The sequence below is a fragment of the Psittacula echo genome (assembly GCF_963264785.1).
Source record: "Psittacula echo genome assembly, chromosome: 6".
Lineage (NCBI taxonomy): Eukaryota > Metazoa > Chordata > Aves > Psittaciformes > Psittacidae > Psittacula > Psittacula echo.
The window spans coordinates 34,105,648-34,124,737 of NC_137743.1; the positions used below are offsets into that span (position 1 = coordinate 34,105,648).

Below are 19,090 nucleotides of genomic sequence, written 5' to 3' on the forward strand. Positions count from 1 at the left end.
TTGACTGCAAAAGATGTCCCAGCCACTGTTTTATATTGTTAAGCTTTTGTTTGAAGTGTTTTTTCTTGGCTTGGTTTCTTGTAAAGTGCCCATAACTGCTTATTCTGATACGGTTCTGGGAAATAAATTGCTTCCTTCCCCTCTCTCGCAACCTCTAGACTATCTTTTACACTGTTCCTTCAATTTGCTTTTCTTCAAAATAAATTTAGGGGGTTTGATCATTAATTACAATTCAGGTTTTTCAGACCTTTCATCAAACTTGTTGCTTCTCTAATTCTCCTTAGAGAAATCTCTCTAATTACTTGATACTTTTTCTCAAGTTCAGTGTACGAAACAGGGTCCAGAGTCTAGCAGGGACTACAGGATTGATTAGAGGAGAAGAATTAATTCATAGCTTCATGCATGCTGTCTCCTGTTTGAGGATCCACTTGCAATTATTTTTCTTTCTCAGCATCATGAGTTACCTCATAAATTTTGTCATCAAAATATAAGTTAAAACTAGTAAGTACAGTATAAAAGCGTAATTATATGGTTTTGTTTAATTCATTCCAGTAAAATAAACATGATCACAAATAAAGCTGGCTTATAGCCTTTGTTCTTTACAAACTTTGATTTCTCACTCACTTGTGTTTAATGTTAATAGGAATAATTCTTTGTCTTGAAAGAAGTGTTTTGCTTTGTGCCATATGGTTTTTCAGGAGAAATGTGTGCATCAGCTCAGTTTGATTTATGCAGGCCAGACTCAAATACTGATAAATTAAAACTTGTTTATTCATTCTCAGATTGGAATAGAGTGGTTGAATAAACCCTTGCTTGCAGAACAGTGTCTTGATAAGAGTGCTGTATGCAACCTTTGTGAGTGAGCTAGAGCCCTGGGGATTTTCTTGGTAATTGCAAATCAGGTTTCTAGAATTGCTAGCTCAAAAGAATGACCCTGCAGTTCTGAGAGGTGAGAATTTCTGAACAACTGAAACACTGTTTTGTATGTCTGAGATCGGTAGCACCATTGATTCTCTGTAGTACCTGCTTTATCTGAGTTGTAATTAGTGCCGTAAGTAGTATGAATCTAGCAAAACAGATCTCATTCTTGAGGTAACTGTTTTCAAGCAGACAAATGCCTGGACATGCTGTGTTTTTCACTTCTGAAGTCTCGATATTTGAGAGCAGTTTCTGGGCAATGAAGCAACAAAAAAACTAGTAGCTTAATATAGTTTGAGGAGTGCAGCACATTGCCTTTCTTAGCACCCTCATCCTCCATACCGCACATAAAAGTCGGATTTTTTTCTGTTCTTCCCGTTTTTCTACACTATCTCTAGCAATGACTCATTCCCAAATGCCAAAAATCCAACTGGCTTTATTCTTGAAATAAATTAACATGACAGCTATCCTAAAAAAGAACAACATTCCTGCTTTTTGCATGTTCTCTAGAATACATTTGTTTTAGGAGGCTTATTTTCTGACTCATTTTTTACATTTTAAATGCAAGTACTGAGTGGCCTGAAAGTGAATGTGTGTGTCTGCAAGAATTTGTATAGGTAGATATGAGCTGCTCATGATCTGAGCTGGCTGGACAAACAGTCTGGAGTCCATGTATCTGTGCTGGCACACTGCTGTGCCTGAGCTCAGTGCACCTATCAAGCTTCCAAACCAGAACTGGGTGGGTTTTGACTAGCTTGCTCCCAGGAAGGTATCTGCATCCACTGTCATGTATGTACCCCTTGTTTTAACTCTGTGTGCAGGCATAAGCACTAGTTGCTGACAGCGATGGGTGCTGCTGGACAGCCTTGCTTGTTCAAACAAAGATGAAGTATACGTAAGTAGAGAAAAATTATAACCTCAGGTGGGAGAAGGATATGTCCTTCCGTGAGGACAGCCCCATTAAGATTGTGCTTATGCACAATATTTCTCAAAAACACTCACTTCAAAAATTGTGATAATTCTGAGTTACTTTAGTCTAGTTACATTTTTTATTTTTTTTTTTTATATTAGGCCCCGAATTTATCACTTCTAATATGCTAGAACTAGAAAAACGACTTTAATATGGATGTTTCTATAAGGAGTTTGATACCCACCAATCCTCTGTTTAATTAGTCAGTGAATAGACTAATCAGTCTGACACCAGTTCCATGCTATAATTCTCTGCAACTTCACTGCTAGGTGACATCTTAGGAAGGAAAGAGGGAAGTGAGTGAAAACTGAAGTTAAAATCACTCCAAATTAACATTTTTATTCGAAATATATGCATGTTTAAAAAAAATGCTGTTTTGCCATTTACAAAATGAAATATTTCACTTTAAAAGTGCTAAAATATTATATGCAAAATCAATCTTTTTGTTTTAAAATAATTCAGTTGAAAGAGGTTTAAACCACTAAGTGACACAAATGGAGAATACAGTACTTGGTAGACAATTGAGGTGTGCCTACATATGTTAAAATACCAGTTCAGCATAACTGGCATTAATTGCCTTCATTTCTAAATTTGAAATATTTACCAGTTCTTTTCTGCTGCATTTCAGGGATTAAATTCACCACTTGAACCTTTGATATTTCATACCATTTCTGCACATACTTGCACTTTCTGCTGTGACCTTTTCTCTTTTCCAACTTACTTTATGCCTGAATCATATAAATATTTTTTTGTTTTCCCTGTTTTCTGTTTTAGCTTAGTTTCTATTGCACCACATTTCCTGCCCCGTTTCAGAAATCCTGTGTGTGTTGGACATAGTTACACATACCCTTGTGAACAATTAGTGCTACGCAGCTTACATCTGAATACAGGAAAAAGAGAGAAAACAAAGCACTCTGAGATGATCACATGTGATGTAGTGCTCCTTACATACATAATTTGACAAACTCAAAAAAATGTTGCAATTTTTCAGTAGCTTTCACCTATTTTTCATTCTCCCTTACTCAAGTACTTAGCCAAAAGCTGCATGTTTGATAAAAATTTTGTTTTAAGGCCAGCAAAGAAGTAAGAGGGTTTTTATTGCTGATTCATCAGTGCAGACATTGTTTTGGTCCTGCTGGAGTATTTTGTACGATGCAAAGATAATTGCCACTGTTGTAAAATATTTTCATTGAAAACAGTTGACATGAAACACGGCACAGAAACTCATCTGTCAGCTTTGTTGTTTGGTGAATCATAATGTATTGTATATTTTGACTTTCTTTCCACTTGAAAGATCTCTGTGAAGATTAAAAAAAAAAAAAAAGTAAATGTTTTTCTGTGTTTGTACTTTCAAAGACAAAGGTGTCATTTTCATATGAGAGTTTAAAGGTTGCTGGTTGGTGGTTTGCTTTTTTTCCTTTTTTAATAGACACTTTGGAGAAAAGAAACAATATAAGAAATATATGCATATATTTTAGGGACTAAATTCTTTCATCTTTTAAAGCTGAAAGATGGCTGGAGCTAATCCTTTCACCTTTTGGGAGCTAAATTCTTCCTCATTTTAAAGCCAAAATCCTGGAGTTTTACTGAAGTTAATATATATAGGTTTGGAGCATGGGAAGTGTTGAAGACTGGGAAGTATAGCCATTTTTAGTAGTAACTTTTGTAGCTTCCTGCATTCTCTGCCACCATGAGGTTGTGTCTCTTCCTTGGCACATACAAGCCTAGTGATAAAATGTTCAGTGGTAAGAGTTCATATGTTTATAACATAGTGGCACATAGTGTAGGAACAAATTCTATACAGGTTTTTTCCAAAAATTATTAAGGAGGGCTGAAGAATGGTAGGGTCAGCAGCTTTGGAGCCATATAATCCAATTAATTTGGAGTATAGCCAGTGGTCAGTACAATGGCCATAAGGTTTGGCATAAAGGTTTGGCAGGCTGCATTTTAGAAACATAATTTCTAGAATCCATATGCTAGAATATGTGCCGCCCTTTTCATACTGAGACTTTTTCTGCCTTTCATGTAATATGGGCCCTTTTTGAAAGGATCTGCTCATAAGTGAAGTAATTTTTTTTTTTCTAGGAATTCATAGGAGTGAAATGAAGGACTGAGTGTGATTCTTTTTATTGCAGACCCTTTGTAGTCCAGCGCCAAGGTTTCTCTGAGTTGTGTACTGTTTCTTGCAGGCATTTGACTTCAGTATTGTTTCCTCAGAAGTCTGTGACAAAGTGTTTCATAAACAAATGGTCTGTCTGACTGTAAATATTCAGCAAATTAAACTGTCTTCAGTGCTTCTCCAGTGGGTCTCATTGACCCAAAAGTCAGTCAGAACCTGGAGGCTGAATACTATTGTCTAAAGACAAAGTGATGTTCTTCTTGGCATGCGGCCCTTAGCTGTTGCATTTGATTTTGTGGTAATGAGTGAGAATATTAGAAAATAGATGAAGAATCCTCTCTTCTTCTGCCTAAATTCTGCTTCAGAGCCCCAGGAATGTAGGTGACCACAGCAGCATTCCCATAAGCTCTACTTGGATGTTAAAGCATAACTTTGTTCTGTAAGAACAAAGAAACCCAAAACAACCTTCAGGGTTGTTATTTAAATGTCTGATATATCCTTGAATTTGCTGATCATAATGTCTTTGTGAATGTAGTATGAACAAAAATGTTTGAAATTAAAATGTACCTTTAGTTTATAAATCATCCACGGTTGAAAATGCAAAAAAAACACATCTTAATTATCATAACTGTGTACACACACGTATGCTTGTATATCCGTATACATGTGTACCTACAGTAAATTATTGCTCTCTCTTTTAGGTGTATGCTAAGAGTTCTGGATTCCTTTGGAACTGAACCAGAGTTTAACCATGCCCATTATGCCCAGTCTAAAGGCCACAAGACACCATGGGGGAAGTGGAACCTTAATCCACAGCAGTTTTATACAATGTTCCGTAAGTATCCCTGTGTTTATAAATAATTTGGAGCTTTTAAAGGGAATACTGTCATTGAGGAGAACTTTTGTATTATGAAAGATAAGTTCATGGTTTAATAAAATGCAGCTTACTAAAGGGACAGAATCATGTCTGTAGACTATGCAAAAGCTCTGTTGCGCTTCCATGCAGCAGTTGGAAAAAACAATACCAATTTAATATAAATAATGGTGGGGAACTTTATTCTCAGGGTACCTGTGGGAAGTGGTGTTTGGCTTTATATACAAGTGTCAGTGAGTTAGCTTTTGTTAATTTTGCCTTCTCAAATCCTGTCTATGGAGCAATAGGGTTTTGACAAACTTGTTAGATTACATTTTTGTAAACTAAAAATTTATATTTATAAACTGAAAATCTCACATTTTATCATGTTAAACTCAAGTTTGTAACTGAAGTTTGTAACCATGTTAACTATGTTTCTTTCTTTCTGCTTTTTTCCTCTGAACAACTGAGCAGCACAATTCCTTTGCTGTTTCTTTTTGCTCGAGATTAATAAACTAATACTCAGCAAAAATATTTTTGTCTCTACTTTTTCATGGATTTATCAAAAATTTTCACATAGCTTGTTTTCGTCCTGAGCATTCATCCTGAGGTGAACTGATTCACCTTTATTTGCTAGCAGTGTACAAAGCTATTGAAAAACAAGTAGTAGATTTCTGCACTGCTCTAGATCTTTGAAGCATTGTTAAATATCTTAAAAGAACACAAAAAATTATATAAATCCTGTATATATTGGATCAGATTAAATCATCACTGTTAAACCATACTGACCTGCTCTAGTCCCAATCCTTGACTTCTTTGACGTTATGGCACTAGGTTCTAGAATCAAAGGATCCTTCTCTTGCATGTTGTAGTAGTGGTTCAAGTTTGTAATCTCTGAAATATGCAGAAAGATTCACTACTGCCAGATAGCTTGATGTTAAGTGAGGCTTAGGAAAGAGGAAGGGTCATGCTTTTGTGTGCAGGAACTTCTCAGCCCAAGTCACCAAGGAAACACTTGGTGGTGACCAGCCTGACTGCCAAAGTGTGGTGGTGGTCACTGTCTGAAACTAAGGCCAGGGCATGCACTGTTCTTTCTCATCAGACTTCATAGTCAAGTCTTTCAAACTTTTCTGCTTTTCATAGCAGAAATATACATGCTGCTGTCTGGTTGACATGCTTTTGATTTCAGTTGCCCTGTAAAATTCTTGAGAGAGGCATATTTTGTCTGTCAACATTTGCTGTGCAAGTTTTTCCAGAGAAATATAAGTGAAGGTTGTTCGAAAGATAAAAGACTGCATTCACAGTTGTTTGGAAACAAGTAACAAAATGTGTGTTGAGGAAATGTGACTTAGAAGTGGTTGAAGAGTGTGTCTGGACATTAGTAAGCAGAACTTGTGCCTTATCCATGTGATTTGCTGTATTTATTGGTTTATGTTCTAAATGGAAAAGGATCTGAAAGCTCAATATTTAAGTGGTCCAGCTGCTGGGAAATTTGTGTATGAGGTCCTGGTCAAGATAGCAGCAAGGGTGATGAGGCATTTGAGGGAAACAGTTAAATGAATACTTGTGTGTGTGCACTCCTCAATCCCACTTCTTGAAATACAGAAGAAACTGAATCTTCTCTATAGAGATCTCTGTCATGACAGCATAGACTACTGTTACAGTCTCTTGTTTGGAGCAAATCACTTCATGTAATGGATTTTCAGAAGTGTACGACTATATGGGAATTTCAATAAATAACCATTTCCAATTTTTACGACTGGAAATGACTGCAGCTTTTCCTTTGCAGAAGTGGTAAATGGGTTGCAAACAAACTCATTCTGAACCATGAGTGATTCCAGTGCTGTAGATTATTGAAGGGTTTTGCTGCTTTTTATGTTGCTGGAGAAGATTCAGCATGTTTTGTGATATTTAAAGTTTATTCTTGTTTTGTTTTGTTTTTTCTCTGCTGCACAGATAGCACCATTTTTATGGGGTTGTGATTAAAAGTGCATATTACACATCAGTAAAGATTTTATGACAGATTTGAACCCTGGACAGCTTCCCAAAATCCCCAGACTCTTATTATGTTTTGAGAACTCTGATTATAAGGGCAGAAAATTATTACTGAGCAACAAGAAAGCCATTCTCAAACCTGTGGCCTATTACCAAATGCTTGACTATTCTGAGCTTTCCAGCAGCATAAGGGTTTGGGGTTTTTTTACCCCTTTTTATGTTTTTAATTTAAATTCTTTTATGCAAAATAAGAGTACTGGTACTTTTGAAACTGCATGATGTTGCTTAAAAGTTTGAGTACTTCCTGTCAGTGATGCTTGAAGCACTGAATTCCACCAGGTCTAAGTGCTAACTTGTTGTGGTTTAAGCCCAGGCCGTAAATTAGAACCACACAGTCTGGTTCCCCCCCAACCCTTTCTTCCCCCCGCTCCTGGAGGGACGGGGAGGAGAATTGAAAGAATGCAACTCCCACGGGTTGAGATAAGAACAGTTTAGTAACTAAAATATAACACAAATCACTACTGCTACCACCAATAATAAAAATGATAAAGGAAATAACAAGGGAAGAGAATACACCACCTCACCACCTGCTGACCGATACCTCGCCCCCCACCCAGCAGAGTTCCAGCCCTTCTGGGTAACCCTCTGTTACCTCCTGGGCATGACGTGCTGTGGTATGGAATACCTCTTTGGCTGGTTTGGGTCAGGTGTCCTGTCCCTGCTTCCTCCCGGCTTCCCCTCCTCCCTGGCAGAGCATGAGACTCACAAAGTCCTTGGTCAGACCAAATGTCAGTGTTATCAGCTCTGTTCCCAGCCTGAAAGTCAAAAACACAGCGCTGCACCAGCTACTAAGAAGGAGAAAAAAATGACTGCTACTGCTGAACCCAGGACATAACTTTAACAAAAGTTTATTTTTCTTCTGAGTGAACTGCCTTGCCTGTCCTTTGAATGCAGTCTCTTATCCAAAATATGAAAGGATAGAAAAATGCCCCTTGTCAGGCATATTTGCGGTGTGCTATTTACTATGTTAAACCTAAAGAGTCCTTGGGTCTGAGTGCTTAGTTGTTGCTGAGGCATTTTCTTATGAAAAAGAGTAATTGTCATTTGTAAGACTAAATGTAATGGCAGAAGGAAGCGTACACTGTGTATGGTTTCTCTGTTCTACTGCATTATCAAGCTGGCTGATTTCAGGAATCAAAAAATGAAGCCTTATAATTGCAATAGAATTTATTTTATATATAACCTTGGCTATAGGTTTAGCACTGCATGTATTGCAAGTGCCTGAGGCCCTGTCTTTGGGTTGGGGTTTATTTATTTTATGGTTTTGGAGGGTTTTTTCTTTTTTGTTTGTTTGGGGTTTTTTTGTTTGTTTGTTCTTTTTTAATAACTTTGCAAAATGTGCTTAGTAAGAAGTTGTCAGCTTGTGTGCCAGAATTTAAAAGGGAGGCTTAAACAAAACAAAGCAAAAAACCCCTTAGTTTTAATGGGCCTATAGATCTGTGCCTTTATAAGAGGAGAACAGTGGCTGGTATTGCTGGATGTCACCACTGGAAAAAGACTAACAGAGACTACAAATAATGTAGAAAACTTAAGAGTAAGTTGTCTGTCCTTTGCATGAACTTTTTATCTGGGCTCTGGATTAACAACTGTTTTGCCAAGATAGATCTGAGTGAATTAGGCAGTGAAATTTGTGTTATTATCAGCTTAGTGTGACTTTGTAGGCTAGTAATGAGCATGGATAGGTAATATGCAGTGAGTGGGATGGTCAGTATTAGCTCTTCCAATATGGGAGGTAAACCCAAGAAATTTACTAGAATTTATTTATGACAGTGAGCAACATACAGCTTTGTTAACAAGCATAAACCCAGGGTTTTTTCAAGTTGTTCATATTTCATCTCTGAGATTGTTAAACTGAATTTCTTCTGGTTCTCTTATCTCTAATAATAAAATAAAGTTCAGCACACAAAAAATCGTTATCATTGGCCTCAGTCCAGATACAGAATTTTTATTGTCAGAAATGAGCCAGAAAGTAACTGCTTACTTCAGTAGACATACGTAGCAGGATTTAATAAGGACTTTATTGATAATAAAGGAAGCAAATGTATCTCTCTATGAATGCGAAGTGATCTGTTAAATAATATATTTTTTATACCTGCGTTTCTAACAATATTCACAGTTTTGTAATACTAAGTGATACTTTAAAAGGTTTTGAATATGCTCTGTGTCTTACAGCTCACACTCCAGATAACAGCTTCCTTGGATTTGTGGTAGAGCAGCATCTGAATTCCAGTGACATTAAACACATTAATGACATCAAAAGGCAGAATCAATCTCTCGTTTATGGCAAAGTAGATAATTTCTGGAAGGTGAGTTTTCTATGCTCATATACTTGAGCAAATTTATTTTGATCAAAATCATAAAGCAATTTAATAACTCTACAACTAAATATGTTCCCTGGGAAAGTGATGGAGCACCTTATCCTTGATGCCATCTTAAGGCATGTCAAGGATAAGAGGGTTATGAGGGGCAGTCAACATGGCTTTACCAAGGGGAAGTCATGCTTGACCAACCTCATAGCCTTTTATGAGGAAATAACACGGTGGATGGATGATGGCAGAGCGGTGGATGTGGTCTACCTTGACTTCAGCAAAGCATTTGACACAGTCTCCCACAGCATCCTCATAGCTAAACTGAGGAAGTGTGGTCTGAATGATCAGGTGGTGAGGTGGACCACGAGCTGGCTGAAGGAGAGAAGCCAGAGAGTTGTAGTCTATGGGGAGGAGTCTAGTTGGAGGCCTGTATCTAGTGGAGTGCCTCAAGGGTCAGTATTGGGACCAGTATTATTTAATATATTCATCAATGATTTAGATGAGGGAATTGAGTGTACTGTCAGCAAGTTCGCTGATGACACTAAGCTGGGAGGAGTGGCTGACACGCCAGAAGGCTGTGCTGCCATCCAGCGAGACCTGGACAGGCTGGAGAGTTGGGCAGGGAGTAACTTGATGAAATATAACAAGAGAAAGTGTAGAGTCCTGCATCTGGGCAGGAACAACCCCAGGTTCCAGTATAGGTTGCGGAACGACCTGTTAGAGAGTAGTGTAGGGGAGAGGGACCTGGGGGTCCTAGTGGATGGCAGGATGACCATGAGCCAACACTGTGCCCTTGTGGCCAAGAAGGCCAATGGCATCCTGGGGTGTATTAGAAGGGGGGTGGTCAGTAGGTCGAGAGAGGTCCTCCTTCCCCTCTACTCTGCCCTGGTGAGACCGCATCTGGAATATTGTGTCCAGTTCTGGGCCCCTCAGTTCAAGAAGGACAGGGACCTGCTGGAGAGAGTCCAGCGCAGGGCGACTAAGATGATTAAGGGAGTGGAGCATCTCCCTTATGAGGAAAGGCTGAGGGAGCTGGGTCTCTATAGTTTGGAGAAGAGGAGACTGCGGGAGGACCTTATTAGTGTATATAAATATATAAAGGGGGAGTGTCACGAGGATGGAGCCAGGCTCTTCTCAGTGGCAAACAATGATAGGACAAGGGGTAATGGGTACAAACTGGAACACAAGAGGTTCTACTTAAACTTGAGAAGAAACTTCTTTTCAGTGAGGGTGACAGAACACTGGAACAGGCTGCCCAGGGGGGTTGTGGAGTCTCCTTCTCTGGAGACATTCAAAACCCGCCTGGACACATTCCTGTGTAACCTTATCTAGGTGTTCCTGCTCTGGCAGGGGGATTGGACTAGATGATCTTTTGAGGTCCCTTCCAATCTCTAACATACTGTGATACTGTGATATGTGCTGCATTTTGAACTGAAAATCGTGTTTCACTAAAGACCCTAGAAGTGTCCAATCTTGTTTTAGCTCCCCATAATAATATCAGAGTTTTATTTCTTAAATATTGCAATTTCTGTATTGTCTCCCATCTGCAGAAGAGAGCTGCAGAATTACAACTATGAGGTTTGGTCATATTTTCACCAAGTTAAAGTATATTGTGTTGTTAAGCTCACAGTGGCCTCTGTTTCTTTTCCACTGTCCTTCTCTGGATCTCCTTCTTCCAGGCTGCCACACCTGGGGGTGTGTGTCTCATGCAGTTTCCAAAGAAAAGAGATTATTCACTAATAATTATATTTCTTCCAAGTAACTGCTAGCTCTGTGTGCCCACATGCATTGTATGCCTTCCCTTCTGCTTAAGACCCTATTCTAAGCCACTTGTCAACTGAAAAATGAGCTGATCAGTACATGCTGTGCCATACATAGGACCAAGCAATATGACAGTCTGAGAGCATCCATGTCTCACATTTTCTTTCCTTTTCTCTTCATTGGCATGAGACTATCATTCTTACAGTTTTCTGAACCACAGAAGCAACATTTAGTCTGATGACTGTGATTATACAGAATAAATTCTTGAAAACTGTTAGCTACAAGTAAATGGTCCTTCTGTGAGACAAAACAAAATAAAAACTGAAAGGAAATGGGAGAATGTTGCCATTGGTAGCAAAAAGAGCTGAATGCTTTTTGTGGCCACTGTGCTGAGAAAAATAGGTATATTAGCTCTCAGGTTTGTATTTGGGCTTACTGTGCTAAGCCATGTAATCTGTGTCTTAAAAGGATATTTTGCTTGGCATCATAGTAAATACATGACAGTTACTGTATTTGGCTTATGGTATAGATGCTCCCATCTGCATTATTCTGTCTGCAAAGTGGTGAAGCCAACCTGGGGTCCTTTCATTCAAGTCTTTCCTAGCAGAGGCTGTTATACTTTGAGTTGCTGATCTCATTATCAGTCTCTTAGGAACAGTTGCATATAATAATTATCTGTACTTCCTGACCTGATTTGCAGTGCATATCAGCAGAACAACCTGTTGAATATCAGTTGGATTTAAGGAACAAGATAGTTGCTTAGTCACCAGGGTTTTTTTTACTGACGTATATGTCTTTCTCAGTTTATTCTTTCTGCATGAATTCAGAACTATATGCCCAAAGGGGAGATTTTTGATTGCCTAGTCTGAGATTCTGTATGACACAGAGGATATTCACGGGCTGATTAAGATGACAACATGGCTTTTTTGAAAAGAACATCCAATCTTGATTTTTAAATAGCACACAATGGAAACCCCACTATTTTCTCTGGTAACATCCTCAAATAATTGCCTTCTCCCTTAAGACTTTGTTTTATGTCTAGTACAGATTTCCAAATGGTAATTTCCAGTGACTAGACAAAATCCAGTAGATTTTGTCTGCTGGACTTATGATGTATCTGTTCTGTTTCCCTATGGGAATATATAGGTTAAGTTCAAAGTAACCCATAGTCGTCTCCTGAAAAGCCTGTAGATACTGAACCACTGAGAACTTTGTGCTTTCTCATCTTTAAGTGTTCTCACGTGTCTGAACCTTTGAAAGATTATTCACATTCCCCTGGAAATGTGAATGTTAGCAAAGGGCATGTGGGCCATACCAGCATCAAAATAGAACAGGAAATACAATGTATGTATTGTTAGGCATATCCCCTTTTCATCATTAGGAACCTGCGTTTAGACAACTTCTCAACTTTTTAAAGAACTAGTGCTTATCAAGTCACTGCTCTGTTTCTGTCAGTATTGCCTGTCTTGTTTCTTCCAAGATGTATGACCTGCCTGTATTAAAATGCTCACTGTATGCTTGTAACATCAAGCATGTTAAAACTGTAACTTGCAGATTATAACTGCAGTCATACCCATATGCACTGGTACATAACATGCAATCACCATAGATAGGCTTTGAATCAGTGACAGAGTGTCTTGGAGTGATAAAATCCAATTCTTGTGATCAACAGAAAGCCTGAACTAATCTTGTGTCTGTGTAATTTGCTTATTTCATGTCTCCTTCATTTTTCCTGTACAAAGCTCTTTTCATCTGCCACCATGGCTTGTACAGAACTAGACTAATCTATTTATCTTGCTCCTTTTCCTTATATTGAACATGGCTAATTATTGAAAAGTGTAATATCCACAGAATACACCTGTCACTGCTGGAGCTGATCAGTCATTAGTGAAGCACAGTGTGGAGGGGAGTGTGTTTCAGTTCCCAGGCTAAGATGCTTTTGGGGAATAACAGTTGCAAATAAATTGTTTAATTTTAAATTGAGGAGGTTGAAATGGAACTAAGGAATTGCATGGAACCTCTTTTTCCCCTGGAAGTGATACTAGAATAGCTAACTGCCATCTAAATTTCATCTTTGCTAGAAATCCCCATGTTTCCAGCTCTGCTGCCTGGCTAGGCAGAGTTGGTGATGCTAGCTCAGCCCACCAGCTTAATCTGCATACACTAACCAGGTTATTGTAGCTAGAGAATTATGGATTGCTTAGAGACAATGCTCTGTCTTCCTACATCATTCAGTGGGGCTAAACTCTGGTATGAACATGATGAGTAACAGGAGGAGGAATACAGTGATGACTTGTGTTGGCATTTCTGGACATAGGAAAAATGTCAGCCTGTGGCCTGAGACCCCGTTCACTCCGTGTTACACTGGGCAAGTCTGGGTACATCTTGCAAGAGGTCAGGAAGCATGTAAGCTGCTGAGACTGTAAGATACATCTTGTTTACTTCCTTCTGATAACTAAATCAGTCTTAAGTGGGTTAAGGATTACAATTAGGAGGCTCTAAAGAATTTAGCAATATTTCTAAAGGTAATGCTTAAAGTTAATCTACCAAGGGTAACATTTGCCAAGTTTTGAATGTGTTTGTTGTAATCAAAAGTTTGGGGGGTTGTCTGGGATTTCTGGCAGTACGAAGGTATAAAGAGAGTCCTATCTCTGCCTAAATGAAAAAGAAGGAATGAAAAAAATGTGAGTGAAACCCACAATGCTCTCCATTATCAAAATTGGCTTTAATTACAGAACATTTCAATTAAAAGGGAATGTTTGAAGCCTTTCATGTCGTCTTAGCTCCTGTTGCGGTCTAAGTTTTTTCTTTGTTCTTCTCCCTGCAACTTCCTGTCATACCATTCCAGTACTTCTACCCTTAAGCCTTGAAGAAAAAAAGAGTCAAGATTCATTTTATAGTATTTGCTATTTCTTTTTTTTTTTTTTTTTGTGGGGTGCTGCGGCAGATGTCAGAATTTTGCTTGTTTCAGAAAATAGCCATCAATGCATAGCATACAGTTGTATGATCACTGCTTTGAGTTGTCTTTAAAATGTTTATATATTTAAAGGCAAAATAATGTGTGAGTTTGTTACTAATGCCCTTGACAAGATGGGCATTCTTCTTAAACGTACACTGTCTGTAAAACAAGCTATTGTCCTGGGTTCAGCAGCAGCAGTCAGTTTTTCCCCTTCTTAGTAGCTGGTGCAGCGCTGTGTTTTTGACTTTCGGCCTGGGAATAATACTGTGATAAAGCCGATGTTTTCAGTTGCTGGTCAGAATGTTTACCCTGACCAAGGACTTTGTGAGTCTCATGCTCTGCCAGGGAGGAGGAGAAGCCGGAAGGAAGCAGGGACAGGACACCTGACCCAAACTAGACAAAGAGGTATTCCGTACCACAGCACGTCATGCCCAGAGACGTAACTGGGAGTTCCCGGAAGGGCACGTCCTCTTCTCTGTCGGGCTCATTTTTGGCGGGTGGTGTCGTATTCTCTTCCCTTGTTATTTCCCTTATCATTATTATTATTGGTGGTAGCAGTAGTGATTTGTGTTATACCTTAGTTACTGGACTGTTTTTATCTCAACCCATGGGAGTTGCATTCTTTCGATTCTCCTCCCCATCCCTTTGGGGGGGCTGGGAAGTAGAAACTGCATGGCTGACTTGCCAACTGGCTTAAAACACGACAGTTCTTTTTGGCGCCCAACGTGGGGCACGAAGGGTTGAGATAACGACAGATCTGACTGGAGCGTGTCTAATCGTATTTGTGGTAAGCATTCAGTGTTTTAGATTAATAGTCACTCGTCACAATGCCAATTTATTGGCTCTCAAAATTGTTGGTTTTGATCTCACAGTTTCAATATGCCATAGCTTACTTCGAGCCGGTATTTGCTGTGTTAGTGTTTTTCAAATGTGGGGCTTGGACTAAGGTTATCGTCTCATTGTATTTTATGGTAATGACTTGTAATACAATAGAATCATTGATCATGAAACTGATCTGGCTTATTTCCCAGTGTGGTCACCACCTTTATACTTTGAGAAGTATATAATACAAGTGCTTAGCAATTACACACCTTTTTTCTCCTTCCTGGGTGGTCAACCTATGAAGGAGACATTCTCTTACCCCAAGCTAAAGAAATTTAGCTTGTTCTCAATGGGAAAGTACATAACCAAGGCTGTTCTTAATATCTGCCCTTTATAGCTCCATGTGACATATATAATTTCCCCATCGTATGCCCTCTTGCATGAAGTAGGAGGAAGAAAATGAAGGGAAGTTAGAAAGGAGAAATTACGCTTCTAGGAATAGTTCTCTTACATGCAAAAATCAGTGTCTTGTTGCTGGTAGTGTTGCCTTTTCCCTTCCTTCTGGTTGCTTTTTGTGCTTCATATTTAGCAGCATACTTTGGCTAAACATCTAATTTAATTTTTTAGGCTACAAGATACATAAGGAAAGGGAGGAAAGATCCTTCTCACCTTTCCTCTTCAACGTACTCAGTGCACTTATAAACTTGTCGTGTGGTAGTTTTGTCTTACTCCAAACTGGCAGGAGCACCGTGAGCTTTCCTATTGATCATAACCTACCCTAGTTGCTGTCACCAAGCTTCAGGAGCACTGTCTTGCTTTATGCCACATAAGAAATTGAAATAAGCCAAACACTTTAGTTCAGCAGCATCTCTGAAATTCAGTATTTGCTTCTGAAAGAAGTATGGATCAAAAAAACAAGTAAGTCAAAGCAAATGAGAAGCTATAGGTGCAGTAAATAAGTATACGTGTATGTACATTTGTAGGCTTATTCTTCAACATTTGTTATGAAAATTAGGATTTAATTTATTATGAAGAAAGAAAGGAAAGGAGAGGAGAGTGTCTCATTATTAGTTCTGGAAATTTCTATTCAAAGGACAAGAAATTCCTTGTTAGACATTAATGTCCATTACGTGGCAATGAAGTTGTCAAGTCTTTATAAAACCTCAGTGTAAAAAGCAAGCAAACAAACAAACATTAAGAACTGCAAGAAATTATGAATGAAATAGGTAAAGATGACAAGCAGGATTTCTGGCAGATCTTGAAGACTCAGTTCTTTACTGAGATGTTTTATTCATTCTTTATGCAAAGATTATATATGTGCAAATAAATAACATACAGGTATGTGGTCATGTGTATTTTATGGTATATGTGGTAGGTGCTTAACAGATAAGCCATAAATGGACATTCAGGGAAGAGCAAAAGCATGGCAAAGTTACTCAATACTTCCTTTGCATATTCTCTCTCTTCCCAGCTTTTTTCAGCGCAGGGTATTTTCTGAATCTGTTTGTCTATTGATAAACTGGCTTTTGGCACACTTTTGAGATGTCAGTAAGAGGTGACTTCAATCAAAGTGCTTGTCATTTGGGCTGATTTTTTTCATGGACCAAAATCATATATTATAATAATTCAAAGTGTTCATTCCTGAGTGATGATAGTTAGCTGAGGTCCATTATTCAAACATGAAGCTAGAACTGGTTTTCAACATGTGCATCACTTTGTATTGACTTTATCAATCATTGTATTTCCTAATCACTCCATCCTTTAGATTACTGAGACAGCTTTTTCAAAAGCTTTACAACCCCAGGTATTCAGTGTTGCCATGGTTTTCTGCAGCATTTTAAAGTTAGTTTCAGGTTTGCTGTTGTGAATAGTATGTATTGACCACATGCTTTATCACTTCTCTATTCTCTTTCTCATTATGACTATTAATTCACAAGAGTGATACCCTTCTATCCCAAAGAGATTTAGTTCCTTTAAGAACTTTGAATAGTTTCTACATGTTGATTTTCTTCTTGAGAGAACACTACCAATTTGGTGAGAGAGGATTTCCTTGTACAGAAAGAATTGACTATTGCAATTTTGTTGGGTTTATATGGTTATATAGTTAACACTTTAAATTTCAGAGAATTTCAGTGTGGAATTCATACTTGCTATTCACGAGTCACTGCATCTTCTCCAGATCCATTTATAAATTCACTACTCTGCATTAAGTACTCTGCAGTTAGCAGTTTGAAGTTTCATATTTGAGCTCCATCTACTCCTGATTTACCATTGTAAAACTGGTACAGTTAAACACTGTATCCATTTAAGTGTCTTAATATTGTAGCTTGAATTCTGCAGCATTTGTGCTTTCTTCCAGTTCTCCAGTAGATGGGATTTTCATTATTCAAGGATGTCTTGAAAAGTCTTTGAGAATGTGACAGTTCTTGGAAAGAGAAAAAGAGACGTTTTCCAATCTTATGTTTTGTGTCACAATGTCAGCGGTCATACATTGCATATACATTGGATTTTGGCTTACCATGGACTCGACGTTTTAGCAAATAATCACCAAGACATTAGGATTTCTAGACTTAACAGTGTGCATTTAGGATATACACAAAGTTTAGATCATAATGCATCATATTTCTACCATGTATTTTTGTAGCTTTTATACTTAAATTTTTCACCCACCAAACTTAAAAATTTCAACACTTCAGATTGTCCTCTTGTCAATATTGTCCTAGCAAAAGACTTATCAGACAGTTGTCATTTGATTTATTTGATGAGAAAGACCTTATCATGATGCTTTTAAAAGTAGGTGGAAATAACTGATGAAGAGTAATAACAGTTTTGCAGTCAGTGATCAACAAAAAGTACTTTCCTGAGTGGCACGTTTATTTTAGCTGCTGAAAAATTGTTTCAGAAAAGGTTTGTATAACTGTTATTGTTACATTTCCTTTTTGATTCTGAGGAAAAATGGATTTTTTTTTTGATGTTGCCTTTCATACTTGAAGTCTAGATTTGTAGCATGGATAGCAGGCAGACAGAGGTGAAGAGTACAGTCTGATACAAACTCTGCAGAGAATGCTGATTTTTCATTACTAGCCAGCAGCCCACGGTCTTTTTTCTTTGAATTCATTTTGGAGAAAGTAAAAATCTGGAGTTTACTGTCAAATGATTTAAGATAAAAGTTATATCTGCACCCAAGCAAGCAAGGAAGTGGATTAACAGTTGAAGGAACATTGGTAGTTTGCAAATCACATTTCTTGATTTATTTAGTTGTAGCCTTTCTACTTATAAATGCCATATTTATGCTTTCTCTTTTTTCTAATTCAGTGGTTTTAATGTTTAGAATTGAATTATGTGTTCTGGTTACTTTTGTGAAGTAGCTTATTACAAGACATACTTTCATGATCAGAAATAACGGTTTTCTACAAGGAATGTGGAAATTCAGGACTTCTTAAATGCAAAAGTAGGCAAATGTTACTGAGATTGTGCAAGGTATAAGGTATTTTGCTAGTGGTATTTTTATGGTACTTTATATTTTATAAAAGCAGTTACTTTTGACTCAAGGTGTATAAGGGAACAAAGGAGTGTTGTGGATTGTGCTTTCTGAATTTTTGGTTGTGCTTTTTTTGGTTTCCTTCAGTAAAAAAGACTTTTAGAAAAATTTATGTACAGGGAACAAAGGGAAGATACTGCTCTTGGTTCCAATTCTTTAAAAATCTCATTTGATTAAAAGAAAGAGGGTTGCCCTTTGTGGGATGAAAGATTTCTCTCAGCTTTTGTGCACTGGGGTTTTTTTTCATCTTTTTACTCTTGTGGTTTGAAAACTAATTTTTTTTTTATTTTTTTTTTTTTTACATATTGATCCCTTTACTTGTGCCTATCTATCTATAAGGTTTCTTTTGTGAGGAAAAACCATTTCTATATGCTCTTTAACAGAATATGTAGTAGTTGCCCAGTCTTGTGGAGGTGGAAACCTAGCAATACCATTTAGAAGCCCATTATTTTCCTAATGGATGGACAAATTGATGCTTTTTGGCATCCTTGAATGTTTTATCTCTGGTTTTAGACTCTGAATCAGGAAAGCAGTCAGTCTTATGCTTAAGTAATGTTCCCAATTAAGATTATGGATTGTTATTTTAATGTTTTGTTTGCACTTTCAGAGATGCTTAAAACATGCTGAATTTGTCAGTGCTTTGGCCTTGTTTTCCTAAATCGTATTGATCAGTTGTATATTAATGTTAAATATAAAATTTAATTTATAGTAAATAATTTTAATTTATTAGTAATATTTCTAACATACTTTTGTAACTATAAGAGTTTAAGCAAAAGCCCTCCT

At 37.7% G+C, this 19,090-nt stretch overlaps 1 protein-coding gene across 1 annotated transcript in view; it reads left to right on the top strand.

Moving 5' to 3' along the window:
* Positions 1-19,090, top strand: part of MGAT5 (alpha-1,6-mannosylglycoprotein 6-beta-N-acetylglucosaminyltransferase) — a gene marked incomplete at both ends in the record, with an annotated part of 79,987 nt that overhangs the window by 39,613 nt on the left and 21,284 nt on the right. The window contains 2 exons of the mRNA XM_080622179.1: positions 4,709-4,842; positions 9,088-9,221. Of these exons, the coding sequence (XP_080478305.1) occupies positions 4,709-4,842; positions 9,088-9,221 (268 nt within the window). The remainder of the gene's footprint in view (positions 1-4,708; positions 4,843-9,087; positions 9,222-19,090) is intronic.